Consider the following 21226-nt stretch of genomic DNA (forward strand, 5'->3'; position numbering starts at 1 on the left):
ACACAGCCAAAAATAAATTAATTAATTTAAAAAATATATATTAATTGCCATTTACGATGTGCGTCTTCAGTGCCAGAGGCCAGCTCTAATCCCCTCAACAACCTAATAAGGTCATTTCAACTGTGCCTGTCATAAGGCCAGAGGGGGTCACTGAGTTCATAAGCGGCCAAGCAGGATTTATGTGCTAAGACTCCTGCCATTTCCTCTCCCTCTGTTTCATTTGGAGAGAGCCTACCAAAACCAGAACCTCTACCAGTGGACTCCTGAATGCTTTACAGTGTCACTGTTTGCTGGAATTGACATTGTTCCATTTCTACCTAAGAACACCCGTCAGTTGAATCCTTTGACCTCAAACCATATTAATTACATTCCACTACTCACAGCCACTTTACGTCAACAGCTTTTCCACTCCCCAAGAGTGAGCAGTAGATGAACTAAAAGCCAAGCTTGGAAGAGCTACTGAGAGTCACTGGAGAGTTCCAATTTGCACCCCCCCCACTGGACGGAGCTTCATATAGTGGCTGCATCTCATTCACCTTTGTAAGCCTGAGCCTGGCACACGGGTGGCGCAAGACACACCCAGGAAGTATGTGTTGACTTCTAAGGAATTTGGAATCCAAGGAGCAGTGTCAAATTTCAATACAAGAGATGTATCCATGACCCACAAAGTCTGGATTTCTTCCTGGATAGCATGTCCATGTCTGATTTCAGTTTGCAGTTTGGGGAATTTCTCCATTTCCAACTTTGCCTTCTTCCCATTGCTCCTACTCACAGGCTGCCCCTGGCTCTACAGGCATCTGAGTCATATAGGCCATGCCCTGAATCCCTTTTTGTGAAAAGGAAAATATCACTGGAAAGGAAGAAAGAAGGGAGAGAAGAAGGAAAAGGGGAGGAAGAGAGGAAAGAAGAGAGGTAGCAGGTGGCTAGCAGAGAGGGAGAGACAGCTGCAACTGATCTGTAAAGAACCTGTAGTGACTTCACATAATTAAAGTTAGAGCATTTCGAAACCGCAAAGGGGCCTCAGCACGAGACTAACTTCTTCACCCACAGATGTGGGTTCGGAGGCCTGGATAGGAAAAGTCAGCTCTCCAAGGCCATAGAGCTTATCAGTAAGGGGCAGACTTAGACCTGGAATCCAGTTCTCTATCTCACACTGCTCCTCAGATAAAGATTTCCTATTGTGGAAGGTCAGCTTCTGGACTAACCTCATTCCTGACTGGAAAAACTGAATATAAATACCTCTAATAGAAAGGGTGGTGTACAGTAAAATCTTGAAAAAACAGGTACAAACTCTGCTGACTTGTTCATTCTAACTTGCAAGGATAGAAGAAAAGAAAACCAAAAGAGGAAATAAACCAAGACAAGAGGACAGAAGTGAACATGTACTTTACAGTACATGTACTAACCTACAAAGGCTTCTTTTAAGGAAAAAAACACATCTAAAATAAACAGAGAATGTGCCCAATATCATCCTTTGCTTTCACTGCTTTCATTGGAATGATAAACTGTTTGCCTAACCTTGGCAGATTATACTAACATATGTTAATGTATATTTTACCTGTACTCAGCTTTATCTTTCCAGTTTAGAAAAAGTCTTTCATTTAAAAATTTTCATAGTTTTCCAACATTAAGCAGGAAAAAAGTCTTAACTGGAGCTTCATGGAATCCAGATCAGGGACAAACAAATGTGTCTCATACTTGAATTACGATGTTGGAACAGGCCTCTACAAAGAGCTAACTAAATATATTCAGGTTCTGACAATATTTTCAAAGCAAAGAGAAAGTGTTTTAGTACATTTTTACCAAGTACTACAGCTTGTTATGACTAGTGACAAGACTGCTGGTTCTTTTTCTCGGGGTCCTTCGTGTACCTGCCCACTGGTTTCTGCCAGCAGTTGGAAGCAGCCCATAATAAGAAGCAGAGCCTCCTTTGGGATGCAACTTCCACCTTTCTATTCCAAGACAGAACTGAGTGCATGAGAAGAAACTCATGCTACATGAAATGCAGAGATGCTGGAAATTACACAAAGCAATCAGCTGGTCCTAGAGACAGCATTGTGGTGGACACAGCACCGACTCAGGACCCAGGAGAGAGGGCTCTAGCCTGTGCCCTGCCCCTAATGGGATAGGAGAGCTTAGGAAAATTCCTCCACTACTCTGGATTTTCACCTACTCAGTAACAGCATAAGGGGACTGGGTGACTCCAAAGTGACTTACAAGGTTTTTTCCAGCTCAAATATTCCACGGCATGAATATATTTAACAATTCTACTCAGGACTTCCTTGGTGGCGCAGTGGTTAAGAATCCGCCTGCCAATGCAGGGGACACGGGTTCGAGCCCTGGTCCGGGAAGATCCCACATGCCACAGAGCAGCTAAGCCCGTGCGCCACAACTACTGAGCCTGTGCTCTAGAGCCCGCGAGCCATAACTACCGAAGCCCGTGCACCTGGAGCCCGTGCTCTGCCACAAGAGAAGCCACAGCAATAAGAAGCCTGCGCACCTCAACGAAGGGTAGCCCCTGCTCGCCGCAACTAGAGAAAGCCCGCACGCAGCCATGAAGACCCAACGGAGCCAAAAATACAAGTAAATTAATTAATTAATTTAAAAAAATTCTACTCAACCAGTGGTATTTATCCACCACTCATCCCCCACCCTCCGCATAGTTACTGAACACTCTCTCCATGGTGGCGGGGGGCGGTATCCTTGACCATAAGAACCTCCATTCCAGTAGTTACCACTTTTCCATGTACTACAAATGAAGGACGAAAATAAATGATGCACTGGAACACAGAGAATGTGCCCTGGAGTGGAACTTGGTATGTCTGGGAATATCTTAGATCCTCTGCTAAGAGATGTACTTTTTGATTCCTGAAGGGGCTGCATTACAAAATGGTCTTACTTCTAGCGGGGTTCTATGGCCTGAGTCTAAGAATAGGATCATCTAACACGAGGCTCTGGGTGACCATACTGCCGCTCTGAGAATCCAGGTCAAAGGACTGCATTTTGGATACGATCGTGTTCCTTTCTACTCCTTCAGATCATTAGATACCTTTAGGCAGGACTGATTTAGAGACAATCGATTCATTTCTAAGGACATGCGATTGTGTTAGATTATGACAAGAGGGTCCGATCCCAGACCCTATTGTGATATGTTCGTTTCCCTGACGTTTCTCTTCTCTACCTAATCCTGCCCACTTCCTCCACAGACTTCCTCCTATACCCAAGAGCTCTGCAGCCTCCTGGATGAGACAATTTCCTTTGTTTTCTGAAGTCTACCCAGCTTTTCCTCCCCTCCTCCATCTCCAACCTCTACCCATGAGGGGAAAAAAATGGACACATAGAATTGGACATTATGAGTTTAGCATAACCACATCACAAGGGAGAAAGAAAAAAAAAAGCTTCCCTTTTAATTAGGTTGTAGGACTTCCTCTGACAAATCATAAAGGTTTTATGAATTAATTGATAGCCATCCCCAAAGATGGCATTTCTGAGGTCTCTATCTTGAGCCGTTGAATTCTGGTCACATAAAGTCCTCATAAACTAGACTGAGGGACGGAATTCAATTTTCCTGCTTCTGTCTCGAGGCAAGACAGGGACGTACATTAAAAGGTCCTTTTAGAAAAGTTACTAATGAGCTCTAGTCCCCCGCAGGATCTTTTCTGCCGCATGCTCACAGAAATAGAGAAGGCTCCAAACACACCGTGTTGATGAGATGATTAACAACTGCAAATCTCAAAGCATTTTCATGCTGCTTACTGACACCGTTCCTGCCCTTGCCCTGTCCTTTCCACATCCATAAAAGGGCTCAAGTCTTTAAAATTAAAAAAGAAAAAAGAAAAAAAAAGAAAAGAAAGAGAATGGTAGTAGGATGGGGTTAGGGGGAAGCGGTGAGGTGGAATTATACACTGCAACAATAATTACCAAAGTTCTGAAATAAAAAACAAGAAATGAGCCTTTTAGGACTTTTAAGGGAACAGAGATAACATTTCAAACAATGACAGGAAAACCCTCCGAAAGATGAGCGTTAAGGACGATCTTCACTGTGGTATCAAACTGGACCAGATCCAACTCTTCTGGGGAAGGAATAACTCTTTGAAAAGAGCAAGGACAAACATTTCTTGGAGTTTCCTTTTTTGTAAGTTGGGTTCTGAAATATTAGTACTTAAGTTCGTCCACCCCCGGTATAACATTAAAATCTGCCCTCAATTCACTAAGAAATGCCAGGAAGAGCTCAAGTTAGCACCATTATACTGTCTGTAGTCAAAAGATTATAAGAGAAATTGTTCTTACCTCCGAACCATGGTCTCGGCTCATTTAAAGGGACCGGAGAGAACGGGCAGGACAAAGGACACATGTATTAAGCACTTGTGATGTGTGTGTGTGTGTGTGTGTGTGTGTTTTCTCCAAATACAAGCTGGTGGAAGTAGGGACCTAAAAACCCCGACGCCTTCCGCTGCCATATAATCACAAGGAAATGACCTTACCGTTTGTTGCTTTGATTAGAAACAAAAGGCTTTCAACATGAGTCAGGAGAGCAATGGGAGAAAAAAAACCCAACAACGCAAAATTTCTGCTATTTTTTTTTTTTTGTCCACCTAAAGCTTTTCTTCATAACATGTTTAAAACACATGATGAAATGTTGTTTACTGATAATGCATCATCTGCATTGGATAATAATTCAGACATGGGCTATGCCGTCTAAGAATCCAAACTTCAATTTTGGCTCTTCAATCTTTACACATTCTGAATTTAATGAATACAAACAGAAATAACATTTAACTCAACTGTGCTACCCACAGCCATTTTACACCAATAGCTTTTACACTGAGAAGGAAACTCAGAATTCCACGGGACAAACTTCATAAGATCAATCGGCATCAGTGATGCTGGCCACAAACAGAAAATCTTGGTAGGATGACTTTGGTCTCGAGAAAGGATTTATTTCATCATTTGCATTTAACTAAATCATTACTACTGAAATTGCTCAATGGAGAGGGAATAATCAAAATCCATTACACTTCAAGGTGAAGCAGAGAGAAAAATATATAAAATCCAGTAAAAATAATAAAACCACTTGTTAATTTTTGAATGGCTAAGTAAGAGCCTGTGACATGGTACCATGTTTTTCCCGACTGAAAAAAGAATCTTCTGGATTTTTGTGCGAATGTGTGGTATGGTTAAGAACATGTGTTCTACAGCCAGACAAACCTGGTATTTTGTAGCTGTGTGTTCTTGGGAAAGTTACTTGACCTCTCTGAGAATCCATTTCCTCCTTAGTATATGGGGATAAAAACCCCTATCTTATTAGGGGTGTTGGAGGAATTAAATGAGTGTGTGCATACAAAGCACAAAGAATGTGCCTGGCAGATAGACATATATCATATATTTAAATAAAAGGTGAGGTGCCCTCCCCCCTACCAAAACCCCTTATCCCTCAAAAATGAGAGAGTAGCTTTATCTTCAAGTCCTTTCAAAGACTCCAGTTCCTTTGAGCTACAACATACTGTCGGGGGAAGACATAATACCTTGAAACAGCCTCATTCAATAACAAGTTTGCATGCTTATAAAGATCACTTGATGAAATCAGTAGAAAAGGTGGCAAAGAAGTTAATACAGATTAGGTAATTATTATAGGCATGTGACTTCACAAGTGGAGGGGCTGAATGTCAGAGCAAACAAGTTACTTAAATATTACTTTATTTTTTATAATTTTTATTTATTTATTTGGTTGCGCCGGGTCTTAGTTGCGGCACATGGGCTCCTTAGTTGCAGCAAGCGGGCTCCTTATTTGTGGCACTCGGGCTCCTTAGTTGTGGCACGCAAGCTCTTAGTCGCAGCATGCATGTGGGATCTAGTTCCCCGACCAGGGATAAAACCTGGGCCCTCTGCATTGGGAATGCCGAGTCTTAACACCTGCGCCACCAGGGAAGTTCCAAACATTACTTTAAAAGGCCACGCAGTAGGTGGTTATGCTGGAAGACCATGCATATACACCTCTAGGATGAATGAAAAAGGGGGAAAAAAAGTCATGCAATAATACCCCCAGTGAAGTATCATATATGGAGATTGAAAAAGTGCTGTACTATTTACAAGAGCCAAACTAAATGTCCATGGACAGATGAATGGATAAAGATGTGGTACATATATAAAATGGAATATTACTCAGCCATAAAAAAGAATGAAATAATGCCATTTGCAGCTACATGGATGGACCTAGAGATTATTATACTGAGCGAAGTAAGTCAGAAAGAGAAAGACAAATATCATATGATATCACTTATATGTAGAATTTAAAATATGACACAAATGAACTTCTCTACGAAATAGAAACAGACTCACAGACATAGAGAACAGACTTGTGGTTGCCAAGGTGGGGGGGATTGGGAAGGATGGATTGGAAGTTTGGGATTAGCAGATGCAAACTATTATATACAGAATGGATAAACAACCCAAGGTCCTATTGTATAGCGCAGGGAACTATATTCAATATCCTGTAATAAACCATAACAGAAAAGAATATGAAAAAGAATACGTATATTTACAACTAATCACTTTGCTGTACACCAGAAACTAACACAACATTGTAAATCAACTATACCTCAATAAAAAAAAAAAAGGAACAAGTTCTGTAGGTCAAACAACTTAGGCAGAAGCAAAGATTCTGTGCTTGGGTAAGCTAGAAGGATGATTTAAAGAGGGACTTTTGTTTCAGGGCCAACACACAGATGCATGTGGAGAGGCTGAAAAAAATTACTTCAAAAAGAGGGAAAGTGCAAGACAGCAATTACCCAAATTATTAATCCATAGGACAAATGATCTTAAATATTAGAAGTAAATACTGGACCATTTCATCTACATTGCTAACTTTTTATACATTCAGGTTGGCCTAAAACACCGGTTTTGAATCTTCTTAGTGGGAAGATGAGTGACTTTATATTTGAGGGAACCTTCTATTTGGGTATATATAGCAGGAAAAACTCAATAAATGGTCACTTTTCTCACCAGGTTGAATAGCCTACTGAGAAAACTAGTGTGACATTTCCAATTGTAAGGTAAGAACTTTTCACTGTCAAAGGACAATCAGAATTTTGATAAATAGTTTCAGGATAGAGGCAACAGAATGGGATAAAACTAGGAGATTAAGGCCAACATGAAGAACCAGGTGAAGTGACTTGACAGACCAAATACAGGGTTGGGGCAAGGTCAGGGTATGGTCGTGGGAGCACACGGGAGGATTAAAACTAGATGATCAGAGTAAGTATCTGTTGTTTTTGCCCATCCAAAGTCTGTTTCACTTTTTCTAATCACAGATCCCTGCTTTTCTATGAGGGTACCATCCAAATCATTAGGGTGAGCTAACATCAGGCCCCTATATCAAGGGATAATTAACATGTGATTTAGGAATAACCAATAAAAATACCCGGCCCCAATATTCCCTAGTTATAGGGATGAGGGAAGAAGTGTGTTTGTCTTTGTTCTGGAGTTAAAAAGCTGTTGGGATGAGAGCCTGGGGTACTAGAGTACCTCAGGCCAGACAGAAGTGCTGGAGACAGACAGACTCCAATGACTGTCTGAATCACTGTAATTTCTATTTCTACTTAAGCTAATTTAAATTTTTTTTAAATTGCTTTGCAAACAGGAAGGTCCTATCTAATACAGCAGTTCATGGGAGACAGGATAACTGGAATCAGATACCCTTCATCAAGCTGACCAATACTGTTTAACAAGTTGAATGATTATCGACACAGAACTGGGGAGCTGGGTGGGGTACAAACACATGGGGAGGCCAAGGTACCAGGGATTCAGCCTTGGGTAAAAGGACAGTTCCTGCAGCACTGTAACATCAGATAGGAGCTCTGTGGTCAGTGCATTAGTTAGGAAGAGGTCCTTTAGAACTGGCATAAAAAGGCCCACACGGGAATAGCAGAAAACCTCACTCTACATCCAACCTGAAACCACTGCTCTTCCAAATGGCTCTTGCTGGGCAGTCAGACACGGGGCAGGGCTTAACCTGGGATCCAAGAATGCAGACTCAGGGAGCCCTGTTACGGAGTTCCATTGAAAATGAAAAAACAAAAAACAAAAATAAGCCCCAGAAATTAACACAACATTGTAAATCAACTATATTTCAATGAAATACACTTTTTTTAAAAAAATGAAAAAAAAAAAAGAAAATGAAATTATATCCCCGGAATAGGTCCAAATGAAAGATGGGCATATGTGAAATTATGCCTATAAAGTGCAAATTGTGACACAATTCGCTGATCACTAACTGGTGAGCTTGGATAAGTATATGGTGACTTTGTGGAGGCTTTCACCATCCTGGAAGTGGGACAAGGGGAATAGGTCCATCATTTTTGGGGAAAATATGTGAAAGTGTAGACCAGATTTTTAAAGAAATACAGTCTTAGGAATCTTTATGAGAAGCTTTGCATTTATCACAAAACTATCACTTTCATCACAGAACACTTCATATATCAAATGAATGCCAGACACACCATAAAATCCCAACACAATGTATTGCAGTTTTCCAAAACTCTGATGGCTGACACAGCTCTGAACCACTTGTCATAAACTCAAATGACAAACTTAAAGACCAGCTCATCTCCTCCTAAATTTAGTGAGGTTTGCGTTAAAGAAAAGAATATTTCTTTCATAACTCCTCATCCTTCTCTAATTCTACTTCTAGAACCAATTCAGTTCTTTCCAAATATTCATGGAGCACCACGGACGTGCAGAAACCCTGCAAGGGAAATCAAAGATGAAAACAGTACGGTTCTGACCCTCGAGGGATTTACAGCCCAGACTCAGTGTTTCTCAAGGTGAGCAGAGCAATCATCTTACTTTTCACCTCACAGTCAACCCTGCAGTTGAGGAATCATGCATCCCTTTTACACACATGCTGGTTCCTGTTTTCAATCTTTTATCGATCTGGATGCCAGCGTTCCTTGGGTCCCTGATAGTTTCTCTTAGATCTGCATTCATTCCAATAACTATTTTGGGGGTGCCTAATAATAATGGCTGTAAGACCGGCAGAGTCCCACAGGATCCCACGCTCAGAAGGGCACCAACCTTGTTTAATGCTCTGCTGTCTTGTAATTCTTAATACATTTGAACAAGGGGTCCCACATTTTCAGTCTGCACTGGGTCCTACCAATTATGTAGCTGGTTCTGCTGGGTACTAGGCTAGGTGGTGGGGAAACAGTGATGAAAAGGAGAGACTCCAGAGGGGGGCAAGAAATAAAAAATAAATTAATTAATAAATAAGGTCATTCCAGGTGAGGGTTAAGACCTGTGAAGAAACTAAAGCAGGAGGATGTGATGAAGAGGGATGGAGGGGCTGGAGATTAAGAAGGAGCCAGCCAGGGGAGTTCCCTGGTGGTCTAGTGGTTAGGATTTGGTGCTTTCACTGCCGTGGCCCAGGTTCAATCCCTGGTCATGGCCAAAAAAAAAAAAAAAAAAGAGCCAGCCATGTGGATATCTGGGGGCCGAGTTCAGGACCACTTCTGCCTTGTTTGGGGCTATAACACGTGGCACATGGAAATCTCTCAACTCATATTCTGAATGAATAGAACTTCTGTTCAGAAAGGAAGAACACCAAATACAGAAAACAAATTCATAATTTACTAGAATTGGGACAGCACTGCTGACCGGTAAGGAACATTTGAAGTTTATTTAAGGTCTCCTTCAGGATCACATGTTTTAGCAGTTGGAGGGGGCACACCATGTCCAGGAAAAACAACCCTGATGGAAAAGTCCGTTATTCACATTCCCCTTCAGGCAGAAAAAGAGGGAAGTTTCTTGTTCTAGGCGGATTCTCTTGCTTTCCTAACCCAAAACAGAAAAACAGAGGTGAAAAAGTTAAGGAGAAAAGTAGGCATTGTAGGGGGCTCCTTTCTGTTTCACAAGATGAGGGCCATGGGTTTTGACTTGGTTTTTACATAAGGCACGTGCAGTTTTTCAGGCGATGGACACTGTAAAATCTAATCTCACCCCTGTGTTTGGAAATATGAACAGAAAAAGGCTTTGGAAGTTCAGAAGTCATCAAAAATGCTCCAACATTCATTGTAAAGTACATATATTCATTGTTTTATCTTCTGTTTTAAATGTCACATGCAATAAACGAATACTCAACAGCCCACATTTATCGAGTGCTGACTGGTACCAGGTACTACGCCCCATGCTTTACACAGATTCTTCTTTTATCCTGACAGCAACCCTATGAAGTGGGTACTTGTTCATCTCTATTTTACAGATGAGAGACAGAGGCTCAAAAGATCTGGTAACAGAAGTCCCCCCAACTGGGTGCAGAAGAACAGGATTCGAACCCGGGGCTTTCAGTCTTAAACTGCCTTCTCATTCGGCTTTTGCAGACAATGAGAAATGCATCCAGGGGTTAACAACATGCTGTTAGATTTCCTTCCTGTATTTCTGCAGAATCTGTTTTTTTTTTTTTTTTTTCGTTTGGTTTGGTTTTCCCCCTTTTCTCTCCCTTTGTGTTCCTTTGAAATCGAAACAGAACTTTTTATGGTGGAAAATTTCAAGCCCTTAGAAAAAGTGACAGACGGGTATAATGAACTTCCGTGTATCCATCACCCAATTTCAACAGTTATAACACATGGCTAATCTTGTTTCATTAATATTCTCATCCACTTTCTGTCCTTCTGTACGTATTACTTTGGAGAAAATTAAGACTTCAAGTAATTTCATCTGTAAATATTTCAATATAACAGCTAAGGACTCTTTTAAAAGACAACCCCAATTACCTAAAACAATATTCATTAATATCATCAGATATGCAGTTAGTGTTCAAATTTCCAATTGTCTTATGAATGTGTTTTTTTCAAATTTGTTTGAATCAAGATCCAAAAATGTCTACATTTTGCAATTTGTTGTTATTTCTCTTAGGTTTCTGTTCATCTGTAAGTTCCCCTTCCATTCATCTTCTCCCTCTCTTTTTCTCTCTTCGCTCTCTTTTTCTCTCTCATTGCAATTTATTTGTTGTTGAAGAAACAGGGCTGTTTATCCTGCCATTTCTCCTGCCATCTGAGTTCTGCTGATTACATCTCTCTGGTGTCATTTAATATGGTCCTTTGTCCACCATATTTCCTGTAGGTTGATTGAGTCTGAAGGCTTGATCAGATTCCAGTTAGATCTTTTTGGGCAAGATTGTCTCATTGGTCACCAATCTGTGTTTTCTCATTAGAGCTGTCTCTTTTTGTGATGTTAGTTCAATAGCTGGATCATTTAATTGACTAAGGGTTGCAATATGATGACTTTCCAATTCTATCACCCTTTACTTTGAGCCAGAATATTTCTGTAGTGCGAAATTTCCTCTCATCTACTAATGGGTTACCTAGTGGTACAATTCATAAAGAAAAGGCAACAAATGCTTGATTCTTCACCTTTATTTACCAGTTTTCAAAATAGTGAGTTGGCACTTCCAATGGTGGCCAAATTGGTTTTTAAAGTATTTATAAACTCATGAATTTAAATATATTATATGTGTTTCAATCTATTAAAATTGTTGTCCTTAGTGATGTTCAAATTGTCCCATACTGGCCAATGGGAGATTCTTCAAGTCAACTCCTATGCCCTTTTGACATGACTCTCACAGTTTTTGATATCTTTCTTGCAACATGGGATGAAAAGATGCTCATCTTGTACGTTTGTTGATACTTTCCAAGACCTACACAGCTATTGCTATTGCTACACCGTCTGCTATTGCTTTTTGTTTCATTTAAAAAATAGTTATAAATAGTAAAATATACATCCTTTAAGTATTACAATTTGACGAATTTTGACAAATGTGTACACCTATATTATCCACACCCTTACCGAGATAAAGAATATTTCCAGAATATTCTGCCAATTGCCTCTGCCAATGTTTCCCCATCCCCCATAAGCAATCACTGTTCAGATTTCTATTACCATGGGTTAGTTTTTCCTGTTCTAGAACGTCATATGAATTGAATTATAGACTATGAATTCTTTGATGAATGTTCTTTCACTGAGCAAAATGTTTCTGAAATTCATTCAGGGTGTTGGATATACTTGCAGTTAATTCATTTTTATTGCTGAGTAGGTATTCCATTGCATGAATATACTACAGGTTATTTATCTACTCTCCTGTTAATGGAAATCTGAGCTATTTCCAGTTTGCAGGTATTATAAAGAAATATGCTATGAACATTCGTTTACAAGGTTTGTATGTGTGTATCTGTGTGTTTGTATGTGAGTATGTATGTATGTATATAAGTTTTCATTTCTCTTGAATAAATACATAGGAGTGGAGCTAATAGATCATGGGGTGGAAGCATGTTTAATTTTTTAAGGAACTGCCAGTTTCCCAAAAGACTACACAATTTTACACTCCCATCAGTAATGTATGAGAGGTCTTTGCCAACACTTGGTATTATAGAGCTTCTTAATTTAGCCACTTTAGTGACTGTGTAGTGGTAGAAGCACCTGTGTTTAAGTGACTTTTTTTTTACACGTGTATAGATTTGGATGATAATTGCAAATTAATAATAGCAAACACTTACATAGTACTTAATATACACCAGATGCTGTTCCTATACTTTATAAAGATATATCCAATAATACCTTTGAGGTAGGGACTATTATTATCTTTATTTTACAGATGATGAGAAAAATGAAGCACAGAGAGGTTAAGTAACTTACAGGAAGTCACACAGCTAGGAAGCAGCAGATGCAGGATATGAAACTAGACAGTTTGGCTCCAGGGCTCAGGGCTTCTGACTCATAAGCTCTTCTGCCTCTTGCAATTGTTAATTAAAATCTTTTTCCTTTCTCTAATGTTTCACTGAGATGCTGGCAAATATTTCTGGTCAATACTACTATATTAATAAAGAAATGCTATACTTTTTAATGTAAAGCACTTTTTAAAAAAATGAGTTTCCTTCTACTTTTATCCAACTTACTCTGAACTTAGATATTTTCTTTTTACCAGTACATCTCCAGTTCTTGTTCCATTCTTTCCACAAAAGTTTCTTATTTTGAGCACATTTTTTGTTGGATAACTCTTCTCTAAGTCGTAATCTTCAAGTCCTGAGCAGATCTTATATCAGAGTGCTTTTTGCAGTAAGTAACAAACAAACAAAAAGTAAAAATAACTTTAATGATATGAATCGATTATCTCACTATCTAAAGGGAGGGTAGTTCCAAGGTTGGTGAGGTCCACAGATTAGTACTGCCATCAAAGTTCCAGGTTCCTTCTATTTTTCCACTCAGCATGCTCTCCTGAAACTAACATTCCCTCATGGTTACAATATAGCTGCCACTCTTCCAGGCATCACATCCCTACTCCAAAAGAAGGATCATCTCTTTCTTCTATGTCTCTTTTTAAGAGTAAGAGAGTTTTTCAAGAAATGCATCAGGGCTTCCCTGGTGGCACAGTGGTTAAGAATCCACCTGTCAATGCAGGCGCCACGGGTTCAAGCCCTGGTCCAGGAAGATCCCACATGCCTCAGAGCAACTAAGCCCCTGTGCCACAACTACTGAAGCCCACGCACCTAGAGCCCATGCTCCACAACAAGAGAAGCCACCGCAATGAGAAACCCGTGCACAGCAACGAAGAGTAGCTCCCGCTCACTGCAACTAGAGAAAGCCCGCGTGCAGCAACGAAGACCCAATGCAGCCAAAAATAAATTAAAAAAAAAAGAAATGCATCAGCAAATTGCACCCCATTGGCCAGAGCTAGGTCATATGTTTACCCTAAACCAATCACTGGCAAGAGAAATACGGCCACATGATTAACTTTGACCACAGCTTCACAACCAATGTGTGGATATAACAGGCAATAGAGTATCCTGAACTATTGGTCCTCTCAGCCCTCAAGGCAGCCTAAGATCCTGCAAATGGTCACCTCAAGCTCTGAGCGGCCTTATATACATTTACCCTGTGTACCATACAGGTATTAGCATCTCGTGTGTATCCTACAACATGAAAAATGTTGGGAAGCACTGGCTTAGAGACCTATCAGGATATTCCTAAGTCACATGGGAGGTGATATTGATCCCTGAGCCAAATAAGGCCTCTCAGGATGGAAGAAGGAAAAAAAATGGCTCCTGGAAGCAGGCTTAGAAAATGAACAGGAAACAAGAGAACCCACCCATAAGGGAGCAGACACAGCTGACACCATGTCATACAACGACTATCCTGTCTGTGTACCGCCCCCACTGCTGCTTTGATGGTTCTTACTTGCAAACGTTCCCATCTCTAGCTCAAAACTCAGAGTGCAGGAGCACAGAGGTATCACAAGCCTGGCTGAGACCTCAAGCCTGCCCCCTAGATGAACAGGGGCAGACAGGAAGATCTGGCTCCCTTGGTGGCTATGGTAGGAAGTCTGCACGGGGACCTGCCTTTTTGTCATCTGCCTGGTGGGCACCGCCAGAAGGGAGTCGGGGAGCTAACAGACCGCCAATGGTGAGTGCTGGCCAGCTAACACATGACAAAAGCCCTCTTTGATGGGTTTCCTGTAGCAATTCCAATTTAACTCTGAGTTAGGCTGGCCCTGGTGAAAGTCTATACACAAACAAATCTGCAGGTCAACCCATCCTCACCCTCAAGGTGCAATCTCTCAAATAACCATGACATTAACAGGACTTGCAGTTTCAATCATCTCCCAAGTAATCAGTTCTGGTGCCTCCCGAAATAAGACAAATGACAGTTTCATAGTCGCTTGTGGCTATGAAATCTCACTGAAACAATTCAACTCTGGCTAAATTATATTTAACTTAATAAATATGGATTTAGAGGGCCAAATAAGCTTGAAGTCCTTGGGCATTCAAAAGAGAAAAGGTGAAAAAGAGAAAATAAATGGCGCATTGTTCTGTTCTCCTGCCCTAAGATTTATCCCTTGTTTAAAAAAATAATAAAGCCTTGGTGATCACTTTCAAGCTTATTTAATGAGGTTGAGAATGTTTACAGATGAGATAAAACAAGATCTTTTGAAATCTACTAAATAGTACTTGGGGACACCATAGTTTGAAACCAAACAGTGTAACCAATGCAAAAAGAAATAACTATTCCGAGCTATTTGTAAATCTTAAGACTTTACTACATGGCAGAGAGACTATATGAAAATCTATCTTTATGATACTTGGATTTCAACCAGCAATGCTCTACATAAACTTACTTTAACTATACAAGGAAATTCCATATCACTGTGAGAGGACAAACATTTTCTAAGACACTAAAATTTGCTCTAAAGCATGCAAACTAATTTATACTGTGATGAAATGCAAAATATGCTTTCCCTGATGCTCTCAGGCAAGTACAATTCCAGTGTTCCAAGCATCAGGGCCCTTAAGAAGGTTATGAAAAGCAGACAGCTCCACTAATTAAGGAGATAAAATGAAAACAGATATAAAATATAAATTTTTTGCTAGCACCATGGTATAAATCAAAAATTGTTGGCCACGGTATGGAAAAGAAGGATTCTTGTTCACTCAATGGCATCAGAAATTGGTACAACTTTTTGGAAATCCAAATTCCTTCCAAATGAGCTATGTATCTTACAGAAATTCTCCCACAAACGTTTTGCATATAAGGATGTTCATGGTAACATTTGTCTTAGTAAAATTTTGGAAACAACCTAAATGTCTATTAATAGGGGATTACCGAAATTAACTGAGATACATTCATACCATTGAATACACAGCAGTTATGAAAAACAGAGACAGAACACCATCTAAGATGTGTAAGTAAATACATTTCAAATTAGCATGTATAGAATGATCTCACCTCTGTAAAAATTTATATTAATGTAATATGTAAGTCACTATATGTTTAGAAAGTATTTGGTGAATATATACCATTGATAAAAGACTCGCTTTGAAGCCATGCATTTCTATAACAATTAAATTTATGGACTTATGTTATTTTAATGATAAAAAAACTCTATGGTTCTCCAAGGAACACAAATATTGCTTTTTATTTAATAGTGATCACATCAATAATAACTATTGGTCATTATTAAACAGACACACTAGATAAATACGTGGAGAGACACTGCCACATGCCGGGTGCTGTGACACAAGGTTACATTGGACAGATCCCTGTTCTCCAGAAATACTCTACACAACAGCCTGGATCAAATGTTTTTGTTTTAAATAAATTTATTTATTTATTTATTTTTGGCTGCGTTGGGTCTTCGTTGCCGCACGCCGGCTTTCTCTTGTTGCGGCGAGTGAGGGCTTCTCTTCATTGCAGTGCGTGGGCTTCTTTTGGTGGTGGCTTCTCTTGTTGCGGAGCACAGGCTCTAGGCATGCGGGCTTCAGTAGTTGTGGCACGCAAGCTCAGTAGTTGTGGTGCACGGGCTTAGCTGCTCCACGGCCATGTGGGAACTTCCTGGACCAGGGCTTGAACCTGTGTCCCCGGCATCGGCAGGCAGATTCTTAACCACTGCGCCACCAGGGAAGCCCCAGATCAAATGTTTTGAATAGGAAGTTTTACAAAATTATAAAAGTTACATATATCCTTGCCATAAACGATTTAAATTCAGAATTATTAAAGTAAAAGAAGTAGAAACCTTTCTCTTCGTCCACTTACATATCCCAGGGGTAAACATTATTAATGGCTTGGTATATGTATTTCCAACCCTGTTCTCCCATGTACAGGAACATATACACACACTTCTTGCATTTATTTATGTCTTTTTTTTTTCCTTCCTTCCTTCCTTCCTTCCTTCCTTCCTTCCTTCCTTCCTTCTTTATTTATTTATTTATTTATTTATTTATTTATTTATTTATTTATTTATGGCTGTGTTGGGTCTTCGTTTCTGTGCGAGGGCTTTCTCTAGTTGTGGCGAGCGGGGGCCACTCCTCATCGCGGTGCGTGGGCCTCTCACTGTCGCGGCCTCTCTTGTTGCGGAGCACAGGCTCCAGACGCGCAGGCTCAGTAGTTGTGGCTCACGGGCCCAGTTGCTCCACGGCATGTGGGATCTTCCCAGACCAGGGCTTGAACCCGTGTCCCCTGCATTGGCAGGCGGATTCTCAACCACTGCGCCACCAGGGAAGCCCCTATTTGTGTCTTTTTGTCTCTAGACATACACACACATATACACATACACATCCTGTATATTGTTCTGTCTTTTGTGTTTCTTTTTACCCCAAAATAGGTCAATGACAATTTTGGGGGGGCTGTGATGTATAGGTCTACTTCACTTTTCCTACTGATGTCATAGAATCCCATGCTTCGGAGGGACTATCATTTAATTAATCATTCTCTTATTCATGTCTTCACTGGCTTGCTATTTCAAATTATGCTGCTGTGAAAATCCTTACACATATACCACCATGTCCTTAAGATGACTTCCTGAAATGGAAATGTTTGGTCAAAGAGGGCACATATCTTACATTTTGATTGGATACAACTGAACTGTCCTACGGAAAGGCTGTAACAATTTACCAGGTTATAATTTAATTCTTCTGCTTCAAAATGTCCATCTCTTCTCTTATCCTTATTTTAGATAACTTCCTGTAGACGAGAGAGGAAGTGAGCTTCCCATTTCTAAGATTTTTCCTTTTCTTTTTCGGCCTATTTTAGTAACCAGGGCCTTTTCCTTAAACTACGGTGTACTGAGTTCTTGTCATGTCCCAGACCCCATTCTGAGCAGTCACAGGGCATCGTTTCACTTAAACCTGGCAGCAGGATGATGAAATATCATGTTCCCATTTCACAGCTGAGAAAACAAGGCGCAAAGGAATGAGGCATCATGCTCTGGGTCATACAACCAGTGAGGGATGAGGCACAGGATTAGAGCTCATATCCATCTGGCTCCGACATCCTTAGCTCCCAAAGATTATGTGCAAATCACTCAAAAGGAAATAGATAAAGCTGTTCATCTCATTACAAGTTCTATTAAAACAGACCGATGGCATTAATATTTGTAAATAATGAATGAAGCTTGGGCTGAGGAAGGCAGCTGTTTCCCAGGCTGCTCCCTCCATCTTTTTCCTCACAGGTCCCTCAATTCCTTAACCAGCCGCCTCGTCCTCCTTTTTGGACGTAGTTGCTGGGGAAGGGGAGGGGGCAAGAGCTCCATTGTGAGTTATTCACTCTACTGCCGTCTACTTAACACCCAGTACCCTCCAGTGTGACAGCCCATGCCATGGCCCCATTTCACAGACCAGTGAGCTGAGCCGAGCCAGAAGGTCACCAGGAGCTTCTACACATGACCAGTTCTCTGGTTTTCTATTTTCTTCTTTTTTAAACTAAGGGCAACAGATGAAGTTGTTGACCAAGCTTTCATTTGCTGAACTTCATCAAAATTGATAGCAATTTCCTGAAGAATACAATCTACTACAGAACCTAACATATTATTGGTACTGGCTAATTACTTCAGGGTCGTAATATACCTTTAGAAGTGATGTTGAAGATTGGGGAAAAAAAGCGATGTTTGGTAAATATGTTGGCTAATGGTTTTATTTTCTGGAAAAACTTCAGATACAGTGATATACATATATACACATACATATATATACACACATGCCACATATATGTATGTGTATTTATACATTCTCATATATACATATATAAGCACACACATATATATGTCTATATGTAATTTATTTATACATTTAAATGTGACCTATTTAGCTCAGAGAAAATACACCAAAAAAAGAGGGAGAAAAAAAGAAAAGGATATAATTAAATTTGATGTACTTAAAACACACAATATACAGCATAAAGGTGTGGCAAACTTTTGCTATATTTGTAACCTAATGTAATGTTTGAGCCTGAAAAAAAAATTAAACTGATGCAACTTGGTGGTGAATAAACAGCACTGTTCAGACTCTGGCACTGATATCTCAAAAAAATTTTTTTTTGAAACTCAGAGTTGGCTTCTGAAGTTTATTAAAGGAAAAACACATTCACTAAAAAAATCTCATTTCCAGAAAGAATTTGAGAGCAAAAATCTTATGAGCTCGGCTGGAACTATATCTGGCATCAATACCTAGAAAGATTAATATATAAAAATCTTAAGGAAGGAAAAAACCACAAAATCTAAATACTATGAGCGGATGCTTGGGATTCTTCATATTCTGAACCAAACTGTTTCAAACTTAAACATTAATTTCATTGAAAAACTGGTATTGGACTATTTATTGAAAGTAAATGTACTTTGTCTTCAGGAAATATTTGAAAAATGCCTCGTATTCCTTTTTGTTCTAGAAGATTATGATTCTGTCATCATTTGAGGTTGATAATTAGACACAATAACCAGCTCTTGTAACTCAAAGGGTCAAACTCCCTTTATATTGTCTGCGCTTGCAGAATTTTAAAAAGCCTGGACACAGCCAAAGACTTAGGGAAAGCAAGCTTTTAATTAAACACTAATGAAGACCAGAAAGAAAAAAAAAAATTTTCCCCCAAGAATCCAGGCAAATCCAAAGGGTCCTTCCATCCTTAGCTCCAGGGGATGGGAATGACCTGAGACAGGGTCAGAATGAAAATCGACGTCCACAGAGTGCCACGAAGAGGAAGCCAGAGGTCTGAAACATCTGTCAGCATCAGTCAGGCCAAAGAGGGCACCTTCCAGAGCTTAACCACAGGGCTGGGCACAGGAAACAGTGATCACTTGACAGTAAGAGCTAACAAGAACTACAGAAACTGCCAACTTCCCCACCCTGGGCTGGGCATGGGCAGGGAGCAGCTGGCTGTACACAGAAGCTGGGGTCCCTGACTGAGCCCGTTTTACAGGAACTGGAGGAAATAATCTGTTCTGCTCTCTGCAATGCTACTTCCTTAATGAAATGGCTGTCAGAGAACACAGACCAATGTATTCTCAATCAGCTTACACTGGCTTGTGGCTATTTTCCCTAATGAAAAAGAATAAACACATACACACAAATACATTTCAACACACATGGCTTTGTCCTGGATGTTTCCAAAACTTCATAGACTGTAAACATTCTCTTTGGACAGAGTCTCCTTCCTGCTGCTTCCTCCTCCTCCAAATTCTTCGTGTCTTCCTACAGCATATGTGGCCACCACTCCAGCCCAGGTCTCCCATCGTCCCTCAGCTGGTCACGAGAAACAGCCTAACTGCTCTTACCCCTTCCTCACCACTCCCTTCACAGTGGCTACAGCGAGCGTCTTAAAATGTAAAGCAGATCCCTTTGTTCATTTGGTCAAGAACTATTTCCGAAGGAGTATTAGGTTCCGGCACTGAGGATACCACAGTGAACAGAGCAAAGTTTCTGCATGCCTTCAGCTAACCTTCTGGTCGGGGAAACACAATAAGCACATAAGCAAATAAATTCGTAACGTCAGGTGGTGATGGGGTTACAGAGAAGAATAAAGCAGGATAAGAGAGCAGTCAGGGGTGGCCTCTCTGTTTGGATGGTATCTGAAGAAAGACCTGCAGGGAGTGAGGGGGGGAAGCAGGCCACAGGAACCTCTGGGTGACAAGGTTATAGGCAGAGAAAACGCCAAGGGCAAAGGCTCTGAGGTTGGAATGTGCTTGGCGGGGTTGAAGGAACAGCAAAGAGGTCAGCGTTGCTGGAGGAGACTTAAGAGAGAAAAAGAATGTTGGAAGTTGAGACCAGAGGTTGAGGCAGCTCACAGACACAAGAACAGATTGGTGGTTGCCAGGGCGGGGTTGGGGGGTGGGTGAAATGGGTGAAGGGGATCAAAAGGTACAAACTTCCTGTTATAAAATAAATTAAGTCACGGGGATGTAATTTACCACATGGCAACTATAGTTAATAATACTGTATTGTATATTTGAAAGTTGCTAAGAGAGTAGATCTTAAAAGCTCTCATCATAAGAAAAGAATATTTGTAACTACGTGAGGTTATGGATGTTAACTAGACGTGTTGTGATCATTTCACAATGTATACAAATATCGAATCATTATGCTGTACATTTGAAACCAATATAATGTTACATGTCAATTGCACCACAGTAAACACATAAATAAATACAGTGGATATAATACTAATACTATTAATAATAGAAAGACCAGAAGTTGAGCATGTTTGCTGCGGGTAGGTGGTGGAGGAACCCAGAGAAGGGGATGCCAATTACACAGGGTCTTGTAGGTTCGGTGAGACTGGCTTTTTCTGAGTTGGGAAGTCATCAGAGGGTTCTGAACGGGACAATGACACGATCTGACTTACTTTTAACAAAATCACTCTGGAGGCTGGGTTGGGAATAGACTATAGAGGGAAAATAGCACTAGTTATTCAGTCTCAA

The 21226-nt window shown here is 40.4% G+C and overlaps 1 protein-coding gene across 4 annotated transcripts in view; it reads right to left on the reverse strand.

Annotated features, from left to right (window-relative positions):
• Positions 1 to 21226, reverse strand: part of FRMD4B (FERM domain containing 4B) — a 336744-nt gene that overhangs the window by 147305 nt on the left and 168213 nt on the right. Inside the window, exon 1 of one of the 4 annotated variants that reach the window (XM_082412127.1) lies at positions 4291 to 4394. The exons of the other annotated variants lie outside the window; for them this stretch is intronic. Within the exon in view, the coding sequence (XP_082268253.1) occupies positions 4291 to 4314 (24 nt within the window). The 5' untranslated portion in view covers positions 4315 to 4394. Of the gene's footprint in view, positions 1 to 4290; positions 4395 to 21226 lie in introns of those variants that run through there. 4 annotated transcript variants of the gene reach the window in all.

Source organism: Balaenoptera physalus (genome assembly GCF_965194825.1).
Source record: "Balaenoptera physalus genome assembly, chromosome: 11".
NCBI lineage: Eukaryota > Metazoa > Chordata > Mammalia > Artiodactyla > Balaenopteridae > Balaenoptera > Balaenoptera physalus.